The 19,963-nt window shown below is 39.2% G+C and overlaps 2 protein-coding genes across 2 annotated transcripts; both read right to left on the bottom strand.

The window, feature by feature from the left end:
• Positions 1 to 1,764: 1,764 nt before the first annotated feature.
• On the bottom strand, positions 1,765 to 5,945 carry LOC145612040 (gamma-glutamylcyclotransferase 2-3-like). Its single transcript, XM_081667418.1, has 8 exons — positions 5,686 to 5,945; positions 5,456 to 5,532; positions 3,411 to 3,464; positions 3,247 to 3,303; positions 3,085 to 3,125; positions 2,883 to 2,954; positions 2,302 to 2,381; positions 1,765 to 2,189 (listed from the first exon to the last, which is right to left on the bottom strand). Exons 1-8 carry the CDS (start codon positions 5,792 to 5,794, stop codon positions 2,086 to 2,088), a joined length of 594 nt encoding a protein of 197 aa, XP_081523544.1. The 5' UTR covers positions 5,795 to 5,945; the 3' UTR covers positions 1,765 to 2,085.
• A 3,602-nt stretch (positions 5,946 to 9,547) lies between these two features.
• Positions 9,548 to 19,500, bottom strand: LOC145611274 (pyruvate dehydrogenase E1 component subunit beta-like). Its single transcript, XM_081666588.1, has 4 exons — positions 19,268 to 19,500; positions 18,918 to 19,020; positions 18,731 to 18,766; positions 9,548 to 10,752 (listed from the first exon to the last, which is right to left on the bottom strand). Exons 1-4 carry the CDS (start codon positions 19,344 to 19,346, stop codon positions 9,780 to 9,782), a joined length of 1,191 nt encoding a protein of 396 aa, XP_081522714.1. The 5' UTR covers positions 19,347 to 19,500; the 3' UTR covers positions 9,548 to 9,779.
• Positions 19,501 to 19,963: the final 463 nt, after the last annotated feature.

Genomic DNA, 19,963 nt, shown 5'->3' with positions numbered 1-19,963 from the left:
AGGACCCTTTCCATGCCTAAAGCCTAGTCATCTGTTAATCCTATTTGGCAACCCATTTGCTACGTGTAGTCTGAGTCAGCCCATTATTAAGGTCCAAGTCCACTAAATTAAGGTATAATACCCTAATTCTACAGTTTTTAAGGTATCAACAAATATTTCTACATTTACTGCAAGCACTGATTTCTCTCTTTTAATTCTCAATCTCATGTGCTAACTTAAGCATCAGAGGCATTTCCTCGAACACACCCTCGAGGCTAGTTAATGTGCTCTTCTATGCAGGTGATTTGTGTGGTTGATGGCATTTGAAGTTTAATTAAGTTCAATAACACAAACGTCCCGGAGGCATTAGAGAAGGTAATTTAAAATAGAAACATTAAATTAAAATGAACATTAATTACACCGATTGACGCGTGATTTTGGCATGCATTTCCAAATTAATATATACTACTTAAGAAAATATTTTAATTGCTTATCTAAGGAGGAGAGCATTTGTTAGCAAGATTCAAAGAAGCAAGTTTTTAACAAGCTTTAATATATAAGGGGCAATTATGAGTCAAGAAAAAACTTGATGAAAGAGCATACATATACCCTTCCCATTCATGGGGCTCCCCATGATTTCTAAGAACTTTAATATCTAAGAGCATCAACATTCATGGGGCTCCCTATAATTTATCTCTTCTTTTCTCATCTCATTAGTCCACATCACTTTTCACTACCTTTATCACATACCTACATTCATTATTAACTCCTCATTTTACAATTCCATACCTACATTCATTCACCCAAAATCGACGTATAATTTCTAAACAATTGACTTGTAGGGTCAACGAAAAAGAAACTTTATTTGTTTTTATGCATCATTTTTTGATGGAGAGTCAACGAAAAGGGAACTTCATGTGTAACCCACATAGTAACAACTTTGTTGATTTGACCCCAGCACCTTTTAAGAGCTTTAATGGTTCTTTGGTGTAAGACATTCGGTTTTTTAGGAACCGTAGCGTCATAGAACTTTTTAAATTCAGCCCATAACGCTCCCTTTTGTTGATCTGTTGCTTCCTCCGGATCACCAAAACAATTAATTAAGGTAAGCGGAAACCAAGTGTTATCTTCTTCTGCAACCCACCTCTCCTTTTACCTCCCTTTATTACCAGTAATTACCTCGATTTCTTGAACTTCATCTTCATCATCAGAGAGTGATTGTATTGGATATTGGTAATCAAACGACATTCTAGTGCTACTCCCGTCTCTTCCGGGAGTTGTGGGATGTGGCTCTACTTGTGGAGATGTTGGATGAAGTGTGCCTGGTGAGGAACTTTGTAAAGCATTCTAGTTTATAAAGGCTTGGAATATACTATATAGCAAGGAATTAAGGATTACTTATTAACATGTTTGGATCAAACAAATTATTTGAATTTTGTTGAGAATTTGGATTTGGTGGATTATTCGAATTTGATTAGTAATTTGGATTTTTTTGAGAACTCGAATTTCATTGGTAACTTTGAGGATTAGGAACCTTGTCAAAGGAAGATGACTATAAAGGGCTTTGTATTCTGCATATCAGAAGACGATATTATTGTTGTGCATTTGTTGTAATTTTTCAATATATTTATAGAAGATTTTGTCATTTACATTAAAGATTTGGTACAAAAGGGTAATCTGCCAAGGGCCAAGTTAAGATATGCTTCGGCTTTGAGATTTCTACATCAAATTTATTGGTCACACAGGCTGGTATAGATGCCTTGAAGCTAGTTTATTCTGCAGATGTAATAGCAAACCACAGTTTCGACTTTCGACATTATGATATCTAGCAACACAATATCCGGTAGTTTATAGGTACAAATAGTCTAAACGTTTCCTAGCTTCAAGAAAGTCTAGTGTGCTATTACTTAAGTTCATGCTATTGTTGACTAAAAAGAAAGCTCCAATCCTCAATAGTGAAAATTGGAACAAATAGGTGTTTTTAACAAATATCATGTCTAAATGGCTTCCTAGGCGAAGGCCTGGGGAGAATAATGTTTCAAATATTTGAAGCAATAATATTTCGTTTTGAGGGGCTTGCCAGAAGGTAATCAAGGCAACAATGTTTCATTTTAATTCACAGAGATCGCCATCCTCTGAGCTCTTCACCTCCTTTGAGAGAATGCATCTCACTTCCCTGGCAAGATCCATTACATGTGTATCCTCGCATCCTGGCCGATTGGCAACAAAAAGAGACAAGAAAAATAATTGAAGTTATATACAAAAACAAGATAAAACATGAGCATAGTAAATTTCAAATACAAATGTCCAGAGTAAGCATACCAAGTTCAATTAGTGCTTTCTCAAGGTGAAACAGATAGTCTCTGTTTGGCCCTGAGGGGCCTTCTGCACGCACAATTTGCCTGTATTACAGGAAATTATAATAAGCAAGCAATCACTTAAAGCGAGTCAACTACAGCTTTCTATCCATGTTTTGTTTAGGTTAGAGAGTGCAGACAATGGGAGAAACATCAGATTTTCTAAAGTATACAGAACTTTTAGAGGGGCAAGAAAGAATGTACAAAGTTGCTTGTTTGGACCTTATGAAAAATCAAGTCCAGGTATGATATATAAAGGCTATAAACATGGAAGCATTGCATAGGGAAGAAGAACAACTATGGAAGCCTTCTTGGAAGATGTTAGATAATTTGAATAATGTCTATGCGAAGAAACGAACATTAAAAGCTTTTATCATTCTTTTTCCATCTCACTGCCAAAAACATTGATTGCCATCCTCAATACAAGTTGCCACAATTGCCAGAAAAAAGAAAGAAAAAAATTGAACAGAAAAATTGCGACATTTGCAAGAGTAAGAGAGAGAGAAAAAAAAAAAAAAAAAAAACCAAGGTAAGATATAAACATACTTGGCTAACTCCTCTAATGGTGCAGGACCCAGGTAGTTTTGATTGAGCTTCTTATCTGAAGAGGCTACATATCTGAAATTTTTTAAAAATATCACTACATCAGTCAAACAGTCTAATTTAAACAGATTTCCAACTGACACACTTAACAACAAAAAGTCAAAAACTCAATGTGATCAAGAAGCATGCCGGTTTGGCCACTTACACCAACACATTGCTCACAGCTGGTATTGAATTGTTTGATTCCTAAATTGTGGTTTCAAAACAGTACATCAACCAATGGTGCATGAGATGCAGAGTATTAGACTTGTAGAGATCAAGATGAATAAAGAGAGATAAATTTAGCATTTAGTCTTTCACTACTAACCGTATAAAAATCCAAACAAACTTTTTGGTCATATTGCTTCTCTCTCACCTCCAAATACTGTGTGCCATTACACCAAAGAAGGGATTCTGTTAAAATGGTGAAATCGATCATGAACTCTAGGGAAAGAGGAAATATGGTGGTTGCATTAGCTTGTAAAAGCTTACCGAGATTGCAGTTTCAATATCCTCCTTTTCGGAAACCTTGTAAGCAACTCCATACTAACATGAACACAAAGAATTGAATAAATTACCAAGTAATAACATTTGTACATTGCATTAGAATAGGAAAATTCCAAATCATCAGTACATAAGATATGAGAAATAGCACTTTATATTTTATTCAAAAAAAAAAAAAAAAAAAGAAATAGCACTTTATACAAGGATTACAAGCAAAAAGCCAAGAGTCAGAATGTCGGCTACTATAAATTGTTAGAAATACACTTCAAGCTCAAGAAATCCTCCAAGTCAAAAGTTAAGGTCATTGTGAACGAGAACGGCCTAATCTAGCACTAAACAAGATCAATGTCTCTCATGATCATCATCAATAATTGATTTAGTGTTTCAGACTAGAACATCTTCTCAGTGCTGGAAACCATGCATTCCTCCTGGGCTAGGCTCTTGCGGTTTTAAAGGTTTTCTAAAACTGAATTACTACTCCATATTAGATTAACCCTCAAAGGTTTTCTAAAACTGAATTGCTACTGTATATTAGATCAACCTTCAAAGGTTTTCTAAAACTTATTGCTACTCTATATAAAGTTTACCCTTAGTTTCATTGGTGGCTATAGAATTGCAATCAGCAGCAAGATTTCATAACTGTTGAATTCTGTGTCCTCGATTTGGTAAGTTATAGTGTAATACCCAGATGAACAGGTGGGAAATCATACTTAATGTACAGCAGAACCTTAAACTTTTAACTGATTTGATTGTGATTATACTATATGGTGTACAAATTAATAATGTAGAGTAAATAATGTACTCCGTAGTATATTCATAGAATACTATAACAAAATATACGTAGTATGTAAAAGGCCGCCAAGGCGGCTAAGGCACTAATTATGTAATCTTGTAATGTACAGCTAACCGAGCAAAGTGAGTCAATTACAACATATAGAAACACAAGTCATGGGATAATGTTACAACTGAAACAAGTCAAAATTATGAAGAGATTGTTGTGAAGGAAATCAGCCCACGATATGCATACCAAGAATAATATATGCTAAATCTAGCCTAAACTAAAACAAAACAGAAGAACAAGGTAAAGTGACACTATCAATCCAGCCAACATTAACAAAATTCTAAGCTTAAATCGAATTCAATGTTCGTTTATTTCTATCCCCAGATTAATAATAAAACAAAGTAGTTTAGTACAAAATTTTCCAGTAAAAATAACAATTCCAAGTAAGTTCATTAACACAAGTTGATCGTATCCATCAAATTTCGATGACAACAATTACAACAATACCAAATCCTTAATCACAAACGGAATTATACCTCAGCTCAACAACAATAACAATAGCACCAATTCCTTAATCCCAAACAAAAACGAAATTATACCTCGGCTCCACAACAATAACAATAATACCAAATCCTTAACCACAAACGGAATTATACCTCAGCTCAACAACAATAACAATAGCACCAATTCCTTAATCCCAAACAAAAACGAAATTATATCTCGGCTCCACAACAATAACAATAATACCAAATCCTTAATCACAAACGGAATTATACCTCAGCTCAACAACAATAACAATAGCACCAATTCCTTAATCCGAAACAAAAACGAAATTATATCTCGGCTCCACAACAATAACAATAATACCAAATCCTTAATCCCAAACGGAATTATCCACTCAATGATCATGCTCGTGGATGTGATAATATTTTACGCAATGAGAGTATTTTTTTTTTTTTCAAAAAAAGCACCCATTGGTGGTATTTTCAATATTCTTTTCCACAACCATAAAAACTAAAGCCAACAATTAGTAAGTAAATTACCCACTTTAATCACTGATTAAAGTGATTGCTTTAATCTAAAATCAAGAATATGATTGCTCATTCTATATACTAGTAGCAAAAATAATAAAATAGTAATTGCATATTTAACACAATAATCAAAATCTAATCAATTCATCCAACTACCCAATCATATTAAATTTACAAAAATAAAGGGGAAATTAAAATTGTTATTTTTATTGGGAACTTACACAAATTTCTTGAGGAGCAGGCTCTAATGTGACAGTTCTTCCTGGGTAATCAGGTGTTCCTCTGTGATCAGTGCTTCCTACATTAATCAATTCATCAAAAAAAATATCAGAAATTATATCAAAAGTATATCAGAAATTACATTTAAAAAAAAAAAAAAAAAAAAAAAAAAAAAAAAACCCAGAAAAATGTGAAATAAAATCCAAAAGAAAAAAAATAATAAGAAAGATGCCTTGGTAGAAAACACGGCGATAGCCCTTAATATACCCAGAAAGACGTTCATCGTAATTGAACCCTGCTTTCCATATCAATGACCCGTATCCAAAAACCCATAACACCATTTTTTTTGTATCTAACCAATTAGATTATATTCAGAAATCTGAACTTCAGTGTACACTTGTAAAATGCTTCTTTGTACTCGTTAAGCTTAAAGGGAGAGAGATTGTGATTGAAAAGGTGAAGAATTGAACGAGTATTTGAATTGTTTTGTTTTTTTTTAAAAGCGTGCTCGTTATTTTTATTTTTCTTTTAAGAAAAATAGAAGGGTTTTTCTATATATTAACCCTGTTTTTTTTCACTTTTCTACGTTGTACCTCAACATATATGACTTTCTACACTGTAACCTCAATATATTTTTGTTTCCATAGGGTAACCTTGCCGTTATCCTGCCGTTAAAAAATTCCGTTAGTGGGGCCCACTCTCCATTTATTAATATTTTTTTTATCGAATTGTTATTCCGTCAAAGGTTTCGGAGGCTATTTTGGCCCTTAGAGGTCCAAATTGAGCCTAGATTTGGCAAAAAAAAAATAACGTAAATGCCTCGTTTTGCTTATTAAGAAATGTCTCGATTTACGTATTGACATTTTAACACACAAAACGAGACATTTACGTTATTTTTTTGTCAAATCTGAACTCAATTTGGTTCCCTAAGACCCAAAATAACCCCCGAAACCTTTGACGGAATAACAAATCGATAAAAGAAATATTAATAAATGGAGAGTGGGCCCCACTAACGGAATTTTTTAACGGCAGGATAACGGCAAGGTTACCATATGGAAACAAAAAGTATATTGGGGTTACAGGGTAGAAAGTCATATACGTTGGAGCACAACGTAGAAAAGTGAAAAAAAACAGGGTTATTATATAAAAAAACCCAAAATAGAAATTATTTAAGTTTTAATTTGAACTTGGACAGCTATTAAAATCTTTATCTAATTTAATTAAACTTTTTAGACTAGAAATAACAGAAAACAAGGTTGTAACGAGGTCCGGGAATACCCTTGCTCATCTTCTTCTTTTTCCGATTTTTCTATGTGTTATGTTAAAAGGTCGGGGAATACCCTTGCTCATCTCGTAGCGAGGTGAGATTCTAAAGGTTGTAACGAATTTGTTTGTTTGAATCCCTTTCATCAAAGCCTACAAACTTTGGTGGAACTTGACCTCCATCAATTTATTCCCGTTCCGTATTTTCTTAAAAAAAAAATTAAAAAATAAATAAAAAATAATTGGAGGTTGAATTAAAAAAAAAAAAAAAAAAAAAAAAAAAGGTAAAACAAGCCTTTAGGCTTATTCTTCAAATTATTTTGTTGGAGTGAAATTGGTTTTTTTATTGATACGAAATTATTGAAATGAAAATTGAATGTTGTGCAAAGCATAATTTATAAAAATGAAAAAATGGTGACCCTTGATGGAAAAATTGATGTTCTAAGCTTCTAACCATTAGGCTGCGTGTAATCTTGGATATAATTATGTACTTTATACTGTACTCCTCCGATCTTTTTTACTTGATCCAAATTGACTTTTACATTATTTAACGCCTCTCCTTTGACCCTTGGAGGAGTGGGCGCACATGAAGTCAGTAAGAATGGGCACTCGTACTGTTCTGAATCCCGATTTTGACGGATTTTACAATGTAATTTTTGGGGTGTATAAATACAACCCTTGGCTACAAATTTAGAGGGCTTCTTTTCCTGGAGCGCCCGCTCCTCGTTGTAGCAAGCTGGGCAGAATGGAGAAGAATAGGGAGGAGCGCCTTCATGTGCGCCCGCTCCTCCAAGGGTGCACGGCCGATCCACTAAGACTAGTCTCAAGGAAGTTTATAGCACTTGGGCTAGGAGCGGCCTCTCCTAACAAGGTGCACGCCTGCTCCTGTTGGGTGCATGCTTTCTCAATAATGCCTTCATGTTAATGCTACATAACCAATTTCTCATTGCATCTACAAACATGAACACACACATAAAAAAGGAATGGGTAAGCCAAAAGCTACAAACAATTGTGCACAAAAGGAGCTAGAAAAAAGGGATGGAAGAGGGGAAAAAGACTACAAAATTGTGGTAAAAATACCATGATAAGTGGACAAATAAAACACCTATCAATATTCTTCTCTCGAAAATACTCCTTCGGATTTTGAGCAAGTATCATGAGTTGTAGTTGGGCTTATGAGTGCACAGAAACTCCGACGCCATGTTTATTCTAGAGGGCGACAACTTTATGTCTATTGCACCGAAATAGTGTGGAATCGTCTTTTAGGATAATGGTTCACCACGACACGACAATCTTCAATTTTACACCAACGCAAGATTTAAAAAAGAAAAAAAAAACACATTGAGATAAGTATTTTATTATTTTATATGCCTATATACTACAGAGTAATACAAATTAGACATGGCTCCTTGGTGAACAAAAGAGACAAAGTTCCCGGATCCACTCAATGTATCACATTTAAGATGTGGTTAAATTTGTTAAAAAAAAATGTGGTTAACTTTCTCCATTGATAATCCGCCATCAAAAGAGCAAACGGAGAGATATAACTAGAGCTGTCAAAAGCTGATCCGACCCGAAATACCGAACCGAACCCGATTATTACCCGACCCGTCTGAACCCGAAAAAAAGGTGACCCGAACCCGACCTGACCCGACTTGAAACCAACCCTAGACGCGAGTTGACCTGAATATTTGAGACCCAAACCCGAACATGAACCGACCTGGAGATGACCCAACCCGAATGAAACCCGTAAATTATTGACCTGAACCGAACCCGACCTAAACTGAAATTGACCCAAACTCGTTTTAACCCGTCAAAACCCGAATTTAACCCAACTTGTTACTAACCTGACTCGAATTTCAACCCGACCTATTACAAATCCGACCTGAAATCAACCCGACTTGTTATTGACCCGACCCAAATTCAACCCGACTTTTTATTGACCCAACCCGAATTTTTGGAGATAGGAGTTTGGGGTCAAGGGGGAGGATGAAAGAAATTAATTGAGAAGTTTATTTTGGGAGAGCACCTTCCTCCCGAGCAAATTATTGATTTGCTGACCTGAACCCGAGAATGACCCGACTTGATTATAACCCACAAATTATTAACCGAACCCGACTTAAACCCGAGAATGACCTGACTTGGAAATGACCCGACCTGATAATAACCCGCAAATTATTAACTTGAACCGAACCCGACTCGAACCCGAAAATGACCCGACTTAAGAATTATTGACTAGAACCAAACCCGACTTGAACCCGAGAATGACCCGACCTGATTATAACCCGTAAATAATTGCCTTGAACCGAACCTGACTCGATCCGAGAACGACCCTAACTCGTTTAAACCCTTAAAAACCCGAATTTAATCTGACCTACTTTTCACCCGACCCGAATGTAACCTGATCTTTTATTGACCCGATCTAAACCCGACCCAAACCCGATAAGATGTTTGGCCCAACTCAAGCATGACACAACCCGAACCCGACCCGCATATATTAGGACATTAACCCGTATTGACCCGACCCACACTAACCCAACACACACTAACCCGACCCGTTACCCAAATTGACAGCTCTAGATATAACAATGTCTCAGGATTATAGAACTATTGTATCCATCAATGAGGTATATATGAAGAAAATTTTTGAAATATACTTTTCGAAAGGAGTAGCTTTGAATTAGCTGAAACATGATAAAAACAAACCAAATCTGTCCCCTTGTAGACAATAAATTCCTACAAATTTAATCTTTAAGCTAAGAACGATTTCCTATTCAAAAAAAAAAAAAAAAAAAAAAAAAGCTAAGAATGATTTCAACTATTACGAAAACTCCAAAAATTCCAACAACGAACGCTGTAAGAATAAGTTCTTCATTGGCAAACAACAAAGTTGCTAAGGAAATCTAGGAGCAACAGAGCTCAACTAACTTATATTAGCAATATACAAAGACAAGAATTCGCTAACTACTAAAATACATAAGAATCCAATTAGCTTAAAATGAAAAATAGATATGAGGAGGGGAGGGGGTTAATAAAGAATAGAAAGCTCCACTGAATGATTCCCTACCTGCACAGCTGCTCAACTGCAGTAACAATTTGAGCAGGTTGAACCACAGTCCATTCTTCCAAAGTCCCAGCATAGGGAGTAGGTACATCTTGAGATGATAAACATACGACCGGGGCATCCAAATAGTCATTGAAGTTTTCGTTAATAGCAGCTGTCAGACTAGCACCAATACCACCTGTTCTCATGCACTCTTCGACAATCAGCACTCTGTGGGTCTTCTTAATGGAGTTTCCAATTGTGTGCAAATCAAAGGGCTTTAATGAGCGGATATCGATCACCTCAGGGTCATACCCTTTGTTGATCAGTGTCTTGGCCACCTGCATCACATGGTATCTCATTCGAGAATAGGTCAAGATTGTTATATGTTCCCCAGGTCTTACCATCTCCGCTTCTTCCAATGATAGAACATATTCTTCATCAGGAATCCTCTCCTTAAGGTTGTAAAGCAGAACATGCTCAAAAAGAATAACAGGGTTCTCACTCCTTATTGCGGCTTTCATCAGTCCTTTAGCATTGTAAGGGGTGGAGCATGCAACCATTTGGATACCAGGAATTGATAGGAAGTAAGACTCAAGACGTTGTGAATGCTCAGCCCCAAGCTGCCATCCAACACCACCAGGGCCACGAATGACCACAGGAATGGTAAATTGACCGCCAGAAGTGTAATGCAGCATGCCACAGTTGTTCGAGATTTGGTTGAATGCCAATAAAAGGAATCCCATATTCATTCCCTCAATAACAGGCCTTAAGCCAGTCATAGCAGCTCCAATGCCCATTCCCGTGAAGGAATTTTCAGCGATTGGGGTGTCAAGAACTCTAAGATCTCCATATTTTGGGGCCAGTCCTTTAGTAACCTTGTAAGATCCACCATAGTGACCCACATCTTCACCCATGACACATACGCGAGCATCCCTTTCCATTTCCTCATCAAGACCTTCACGAAGTGCTTCGAAGAGCAAGACCTCATGCCTGACAATCCAAGAAAATTTAGACAATCGAAATAGCAAAACCAGTTGCAAAATATTTGTCAATGTGAAATCAGCTTAACCATAGCATACATAATATGAACGTTAATGCTAGAATTTCGTATGAAAACAGAGTATGATTCAAGCAATCAAAGAAGATATTAGCTACCCAGATATTTTGTATTGCAATTCCAGAAAAGAATACAACACAAATGCCCTCTTTCGAGAGGAAGGCTCTCTCCCAAACAACTCAACAATATTTTCTAGATACTTCCCCCCAATCCCTTAACCATATTTATAATCAAAATTAGCCTAACAAACTCAATTATTACAGCTAACACAGGGAATCAAAATAACAAACTATAATCTGAATTACTCTTCTGCCCTCCAGCATAACTAACTAACTCTGTCGAGCTCAGCTTCACACATCAGTAGCACTATTATTCTTGGCTCTTCTCTTAGCATAAGTAAAACGGACCTCAGGCCTAGAATTATCTCTTGCAATACGTCCCACCCAAAGATTCACCTTGTCCTCAAGGTGGAAGGAAGGGAACCTTAAATTAACTTCATCAAAGAATTCCCAAGTAGCTTCGAATTCTGGCAGGCCCTTCCATTGTATAAGCACTTCCATGGCAGTCTGAGAATTTCTCACCCCGAGCACAGCCTCAGGTTCTACCTCCAAGATCATGTCAGGAAGCTGGGATGGAGTTTGATGTGGTCCAAGGGCCCTCCTCTTTAACTGAGAAATGTGAAAGACAGGATGTATCTTGGCATGAGGAGGCAGCTGTAACTTGTAAGCCACACTCCCAATACGCTGAACCACAGGAAATGGCCCATAAAACCTGGGAGATAGCTTGTCATTCGACCTGCGCACCAAGGAGTTCTGTCTATAAGGCTGAAGCTTTAAATAGACTAAGTCCCCAACAAGAAAAGAGCCCTCCCTTCTGTCCTTATTCTCATGAAACCTCATATAAACCTGAGCTTGTACCAGGTGGTACTTGAGATCATCAAGCATGGCATCTCTCTCTTGCAGCTGCTCTTCAATAGAAGAAACAGAGGTACTCCCAGCAGAGAACCTAACCAAGTGAGGGGGATCACGTCAATAGAGTGCCTTGAAAGGAGAGCAATTGGTGGCGGTGTGAAAGGACGTGTTGTACCAATATTCTGCCCACGGAAGCCACTTTGCCCAACTGTGGGGCTTGCCATTGACAAAGCACCTCAGATAGGCTTCCACACCCTTATTAACCACTTCAGTTTGCCCGTCTGTCTGCGGGTGATAAGCCGTGCTGCGCAAGAGCTGAGTGCCTTGCAATCGAAAGATTTCCTTCCAAAAAATACTCAAGAAAACTTTGTCCCTGTCCGAGACAATAGAGCTAGGAATGCCATGAAGTTTGACCACCTCCTTGACAAAGGTTTCAGCCACGCTCTGAGTAGTGAAAGGATGCTTGAGTGGAATAAAGTGCCCGTACTTAATCAACCTATCCACCACGACTAGTATGGTGTCCCATACCAACGACTTGGGAAGACCTTCAACGAAATCCATGGATATATCCTCCCACACTCTCTCCGGGATAGGCAAAGGTTGAAGGAGACCCAAGGGAGTGAGCGTTGAGGTTTTGTTCTGCTGACACACATGACAATGTTGCACATAAACTCGGACATCCTTCCTCATACCAAACCAAAACCACTCCCCAGCAAGTCTGTGGTAAGTCTTTAAGTCACCCGCGTGTCCCCCAACTACTGAATCATGGTATTCTCGAAGCAATTTGCTGGTAAGTTCACAATGCTTAGGGATCACCAACCTGCCTTTATATTTCAAGACCCCGTTATCCAAAGAAAACCATTTGGGAACCGACTCTCCAGCCTGAATTTGAGAGATTAATCTCTGGACCACATCTTTCTGAATAAAACCTTGCACATATTCCCATCGAAGGCCACACGAAGTCACCAAAGCCAAGCACCCCAGGTGAAAATTGACGAGACAAAGCATCTGCCAATTTATTTGTAGGGCCTGGCTTATAGTGAATTTCAAATGAGTAACCCAAGAGTTTGCTAACCCATTTCTGATATGCCTGACCCACTTCTCTTTGTTCCAGAATAAATTTGAGGCTCTTTTGGTCAGTCCTCACCACAAAGTGGCGACCAAGCAAGTAATGCCTCCACTTTTCAATGGCAAGGACAATCACCATCAACTCCTTTTCATATATGGGCTTGTTCCTGCTACGTACACCTATAATCTTGCTGAAATAAGCTATCGGAAGGAGCACTGCACCCAAAACCGTGTCCTGATGCATCAGATTCTAACACAAAAGGGAGCGAAAAGTCCGGGGCAGCAAGGATAGGTGCGTTGACCATAGCTTCCTTGAGAGAGTTGAAGGCTATAGTAGCTTCTTCTGTCCACCCGAAACTATCCTTGCAAAGTTGGTCACTGAGAGGCCGAGCTATAAGGGCATAACCTTGGATAAATTTCCAATAATAGCCCGTGAGACCAAGAAAACCCCTAAGCTCTCTCAGATTCGAGGGAGGAGGCCAATCCACCATAGCTTGAATTTTGGTGGCATCCACCTCTACCCCTGCTGCAGAAATCACATGCCCAAGATATGCCACCCGTGTTTTGCCAATCTCACACTTCTTGTAATTAGCATATAGTTGATGTGTGGCCAAGGTGTCCAGCACTTGTCTAAGATGGTCCAAGTAGGATTCTTCACAAGGGTTGTACACTAAGATGTCATCGAAGAAAACGAGGACAAATTTGCGAAGGAACGGCCTGAATATTTCGTTCATAAGTGACTGGAACGTAGCTGGAGCGTTGGTTAGCCCAAAGGGCATAACCAAAAACTCGTAATGGCCATCATGCGTGCGGAAAGCAGTCTTATGCACGTCTTCTGCCTTAACTCGTATCTGGTGATAACCAGATTTCACGTCAAGTTTTGTAAAAATGGCCGCTCCACCCAATTTATCCAGTAATTCATCGATTACGGGAATTGGAAATTTATCTGGTATTGTCTCCTTATTCAGAGCTTTGTAATCAACACAGAACCTCCATGAACCGTCCTTTTTTTTTCACCAAAAGCACAGGACTCGAATAAGCACTTGTTGAAGATTGAATAATTCCAGCACTCAGCATATCAGACACCAAATTTTCAATTCATCTTTCTGTGATTGAGGGTATTTATAGGGTCTAACGCTGATGGGGTCAGCACCACTGCGGAGAACAATAGCATGTTCAATTTGTCGTTGCGGGGGTAAACCTTGTGGCATATTGAACACTTGCTGGAACTCCTTCACCAAGGGCTGAAACACTGCTGGTAGTGAAGGTTCAGTATCATTCTCGACTCGTTCCATTCGATTGAACTCAAGTAAAAACCCCTGCCCTTCTTTCTGTAAATTCTTGAGCATGGCCTTTAGTGAAATCCCCGTTCTCCCAAGCTGAGGTTCCCCCTTCAAGGTCACTGTATTACCACCCAATTGGAACTTAAGAGTCTGAGTTTTCCAATTAGTGGTGGTGTTTCCTAATTTTTCCAACCACTGAATTCCCAAAATAATGTCGAAATTCCCTGGAGGCAACACGAGAAAATCCTCCACTATTGTCACCCCCTGGAGGTCCAGCACAACACCTTTACACTCTCCTTCCCCCTAAACAGCCTCCCCTATTCCCAAGGTTACCCCAAAATTCTTAGCATAAATCGGTTTAATCTGCAAGTGCGTCGCGGCGGTAGAGGATATGAAATTATGCGTTGCTCTGGGGTCAATCATCACCACCACGGAGCAACCATTAACAGTTCTGGCCAACCTCATGGTTTTCGGGCTGGTTAACCCCATCACCGAACTCAAGGTGACACGCGTTTCAGAACTCGGCGGTGGTTTCGAGAGAAGAGGTGGTGTTATAGACTCATCAAGAAGAGTTTCGGCCATAGAAAACTCACCGGAGTCCTCGCCGTCGTCGTCCTCCACCGTCAATAGCACACTCAAACCGCGGCGTGGGCAGCGGTGGTTTAGATCCCACTTGCCATCGCAGCGGAAACAAAGCCCTTGTTCCCGCTTATGTTGTAGCTCCTTCTCAGTAAGCCGGCGCATCTCTTCGATGGGTCTTGGCGTGGGGTTGCGGTTGGGATAGGGTTGGATGGTGGCGATGGGATGTGGGTTCGTGTTTAGGCTAGTGTTTTGGTTCGTGGTGGGTGATGTGTTTGGGTTGGTTCGTGTGTTTGGGAATTGGGTTCTCCACGTGTTTGAGGTCGGGTTTTGGACTCTGGGTTTTGGGCTTAATTTTAATTTCTCTTCGATCCGCATGGAGAGATCCATGGTTAGATCCAACGTGGGTGGGCTTTGGATCCGAACTTCTACCCGGATCTCCTCCTTAAGTCCATTGATATATTGCCCTTTAGCAATCTCTTCTGGAACTCCATCAATGGGAGCAGGCAACTCGATGAAACGGCGACAATACTCGGCCACCGAGCCGGTTTGCTGATGTGCGAGCCACTGCTCATGAAGTGACCCCGTGGCGGTGGATCTGAAGCGGCGAAGGAGGAGTTTCTTCAAGGTGTCCCAGCTTGACACGGTGTGCCTCCGGTGCTCCCATTGGTACCAAAGCAGAGCATCGCCATCCAGAGCGACGATCGCCGCCTCCAGCTGATCCTCCTCCGTCAAGCGGTAGAAATGGAAAAAAAGAATCCACCCATCAGGATTTACACCATCAAAAATTGGTAAGTCAAGTTTCCTCAGCTTCCAATTAGATTGACCCGCCTGAAAACCTCCATCTCCTTGATCTCCACGAGGTTGCGAAGAGAATGGGTTTTCCCAGTGATAACTGAGAGGTTCCCCAGAATTCGGTGCATTGGTCACGGTGGCGCGCACCTCCGATCGGATTTTCTCCTGACCAACAGCAATCTGATCAGCAATCTTCGATTCAAAAGCCGCCATGGCTGTGGAAATTTCACGAGCAACGCGCGAGGGCAGCGATTAAGGCGAGCCATTATCAGCGATTACTGCTCTGATACCAAATTTGCTAGAATTTCGTATGAAAACAGAGTATGATTCAAGCAATCAAAGAAGATATTAGCTACCCAGATATTTTGTATTGCAATTCCAGAAAAGAATACAACACAAATGCCCTCTTTCGAGAGGAAGGCTCTCTCCCAAACAACTCAACAATATTTTCTAGATACTTCCCCCCAATCCCTTAACCATATTTATAATCAAAATTAGCCTAACAAACTCAATTATTACAGCTAACACAGGAAATCAAAATAGCAAACTATAATCTGAATTACTCTTCTGCCCTCCAGCATAACTAACTCTGTCGAGCTCAGCTTCACACATCAGTAGCACTATTATTCTTGGCTCTTCTCCTAGCATAAGTAAAACGGACCTCAGGCCTAAGATTATTTCTTGCAAAAAACCTCGAAGTTCAAGAAGAAGAATACAATACGGTCTAATACAGTGAAGAAAGACAATGAGTCCTTTAAGTAATATGAAACATATATAACACCAAAAAAGGCTCAACTTGGTTTGTAGATTACTTGTTATACATCAATGACCTTCCACAAAACTAACACCCTTCTTAATTAAGAAAATCTAAGCATAAAATCAACTCAAACTTCATAGAACACAATCCGGTCTTAGACGGTTGTAACGGTAGTCGATGGCGGGGCCGAAAACGAGTGGTGGGGGAGGGGGTTGGGGGAAGAAGAGAGGTAGCAGTGGTGGGTCAAGTAGTGGGCCAAAAAGATGGATGGATGGAAGGTGGAGGAATTAGATGTTTCAATGGAGGAGAGAGAAAGTGAATGTTTGTTAATGGTAGAAAAGTTGAGCCTTGAGAACAAAAAAGAAGGTAAGAGTGAGCAAAAGGTCAAACATAGTTAGCTACAAGTAGATTTTTAACAGAATGTTAACGGAAAATCATAATTAAGATCACGTTTGATGCGGTTCCAAAGCATCAATATTGTTATTATAATTATTTTTATTGTTATTTTTTATTTTATTATTTGGTGACCGAATTTATTAGGATATTTTGTTAGTTTAATCCGGTTAATAGAAGATAAGCTTAACTTTAAAGATCATATTTGCAAAATATTCTCTTTACAAGTTAGGGTTAGTTTCCTAGTTAGATTAGAATTTGTTTTACACAATTTTTAGGCTAATTATATAGCTTATAAATACGTGATGGTGTTTAACGAAAAGTATGATTGATTGATTTGAAATTTATAAAGTTTTACGTAAGCTTGTGCTAGTGTATTCTTGGCCTAGTTTAGGTTTTAAGCTAGTGTTGTTTAGCATTTCTTAACCGAGGCTCAAGATTCCAAACCTTTCAACTGCGATTGAAGGTTATATCCATTAAAATCCATATTTAAGGGGCCCACAACAACGGCTAGTTGGGTGTAGCCACCGTTCAACCACCTTGCAGCCACCCCTCCACTTCATTGCCACCCGTCCCCTCAAGGCCTCAACTGCCACCCCCTACCCCCTCCCCCCCGCCAGCGCCGGCGCGACCCCACCACATCCCCCCTGCCGGCGCGACCCCACTCCCTCCCTTTCCCCCACCTATGTAGACAATCCCCCTCCCTTTTCCCGTTGTTGCTGCTCCGACCTCCACCTCGTACCGTGAACCACTCCCTTTCCCTTTCCCCCACCGGAAATCGCCCCCTTCCCTATTCCCCACACCGAAATCGACCCCTCCCCCTTCCCTTTCGGCCATCCCAAACCCTAAACCACTAGCCCCAAACCACCCTAAACGAATTTTAGGGTTTCGCTTGTGGTGGTTTTGGGGTGGTGGTTTAGGGTTTGGGATGGCCAAAAAGGGTAAGGGAAGGGGAGGGGGTCGATTTTGGTGGAGCAATTACAGGGAAAGTTCTAGTGGAGAGAGGGGAAAAAAGGTGGTTTCGGTGGGGATCGGGGCAGGGGAAAAAGGTGGTTTCCGGTGGAGGTTGTCTGCGTAGGGTGGGGGAAAGGAAGGGGGTGGGTTCGCGCCGCCCGAAGCTCTGGCCGCCGGCCGCCGGCAGGGGGCGGCAGTCAAGGTGGCTGCCTGGCTGGGTTACTTTGTTTTATTTTTTTATTTTTGGAATAAACTTAACGAAATCTTAACGGATTCCGTTAAGTGGTAGTGAAATTATAATTATGTGATTTTAGGTGGTAATAAAATAAAATTTTTTTTTAACGGGTAGCAAATGTGACATAGGGTGCTTTCGCTGGTAGTAAATGTCAATTTTTCCAAAAAAAAAAAAAAAAAAAAAGAAAAAGGTGGCTACTAATGAAAAAAGTCAAAAGTGTTGGGCTACTAATGAGAATATCCCAAAATTTATAGTTTGCCAAGACTCCATCATGTAATGAAAAAAGAGCTAGAACTCTCATCATTTATTATTTAGTAATCCAAAATGTTTGAACTTAGAATAAGCCAAGGAAACTAGAAGAAAGAACAAGTTACACACTATCACATAGAAATCCCTTAAGTACCCAAAAAAGTGGTTATGCTTTCTGAATAATGTTGGCCTTTATCATAGACTAAAGCAATGAACAGATTGAGAGTATATCCTTACCACATGAACTTTGAAAAAGATTATTTACTTAAAGTAAGTTTTCCAACCAAAAGCATAGTTCGAAGAGTACATTCCAGATCATAGGTTTGTGAGTATGGAAGAGAGGTTCAAAAGAATTGCCAAAGGATGCAATTATGTTAGTTGTCTTACATAATTAAGAGTGATTTATATTCTTCAGTGAATTCAAATGTAAACGAAGCTTATATGCAACCAGCACATCCACAGCAGAGACAGAGAAATATATGTACTTTGTTTGGATATGAAATGCACTAATTACTAAAAACTCTAACAACCAATAATACCAACATATTAGAGAAATCTATGTACTATGTTTTGATGTATAAAGAACAAGGCAACAAGCCAAAATGGCAAAATCTCGAAGTTCCAAAATAATCACTTGAGAAAATGGCATAAAAGGCCTTCATATAGGCAATATAGCATAGTGCATACCCGGTTTTTGAAGGCGTGGTAGGAGTTGCTGGTAACAAGTTCAAGTTCCTGATTTCAGAAATGCATAATGCATGATTAGATTATTTTTTTCTAAAAAAAAAAAGTAGCTTAATACAAGTAATAATATAAGAAAAATTCCTTATGATTTAGGATACATGATTAGATAATTGGATAGAAATTACTCACAGCAACAACTTGAGAAACCAATTTCCCAGTCCGGCAACGGCCCGGCATCAAACCACGTTTCGCATTGAGGTCAGATCTTACCACCACAAACCCAACTTTCCTTCCTAAATAGCATAAAATTAATTAATAACAATTTTATAAAACTAATCAACAAATCAATCAAAACCCCACTAATCATCAAGAAATATCTCATAGAAATTACAAAATATATCATTGTGATTGTGTATTATTGCAAACTTGGAATCTACTAGCATCAGATGAATCAAACCAATGTAAATCCTAACACAAACAATATTGAATGAATCTCCGAAAACCCAATTCAAATCTAAAATACTGAAATCAAAATTTTACCATTAAATTTCTTGGAATCGATTGAATTGACAGCAGAGGAAGATGAAGGAGCAACTAAAGACTGAATGGTAGCAGCCATTGGAAATTGGTACTGGTAGAAAGATGGAGAAGAGAGAAAAGTTGGGTGATTGATGAATTTTTATAGGAAGAAGAAAATTGGGCGGAGAAATTAAGGGAAGATGGTAGTGTAGGAGTGTTTACAGGTTTGAAGCAGCAACAACAAATGCTTTCTTCTTTACTTGGGTTTTATTTTGTCACCAGAAGTTTATGGGTTTTGTTGTTAGAGTGTACTTCGATTGCATCGCCTACTTTTCTCTTGTGCTGTTAAAAGTTAGTTTGCCAACCAATAAACAGGTGGTTGATGTCAACAATAGAATTTGAGGGAGGATTGTGATTTGTGACCTTTTTTTTTTTTTAGGTTTTTCTATGGGAGTTACTATTTGATGAAATAAAAATACTCTGGGCGATATTATAAATGACCTACATACCCTTATATTTAATCGCTTCCCCCTGATTCAATCTACCTCATACACCACATCTCCTTCACACTGCTCACTAAGCCATCACCACCCATAACACCATCACAACCTAAACGACAACAACCTCATTACGACAGCAGCAGCCCACCACGCAACACGGTCGATCTCTGTTGACCAGGGAGAGCGCGAGATAGACACCACCACCGTCATGCCTCGT

The sequence above is a fragment of the Chenopodium album genome, chromosome 24 (assembly GCF_948465745.1).
Source record: "Chenopodium album chromosome 24, dcCheAlbu1.1, whole genome shotgun sequence".
NCBI classification, from domain to species: domain Eukaryota; kingdom Viridiplantae; phylum Streptophyta; class Magnoliopsida; order Caryophyllales; family Amaranthaceae; genus Chenopodium; species Chenopodium album.
This window is presented reverse-complemented; position numbering and strand designations above follow the sequence as displayed.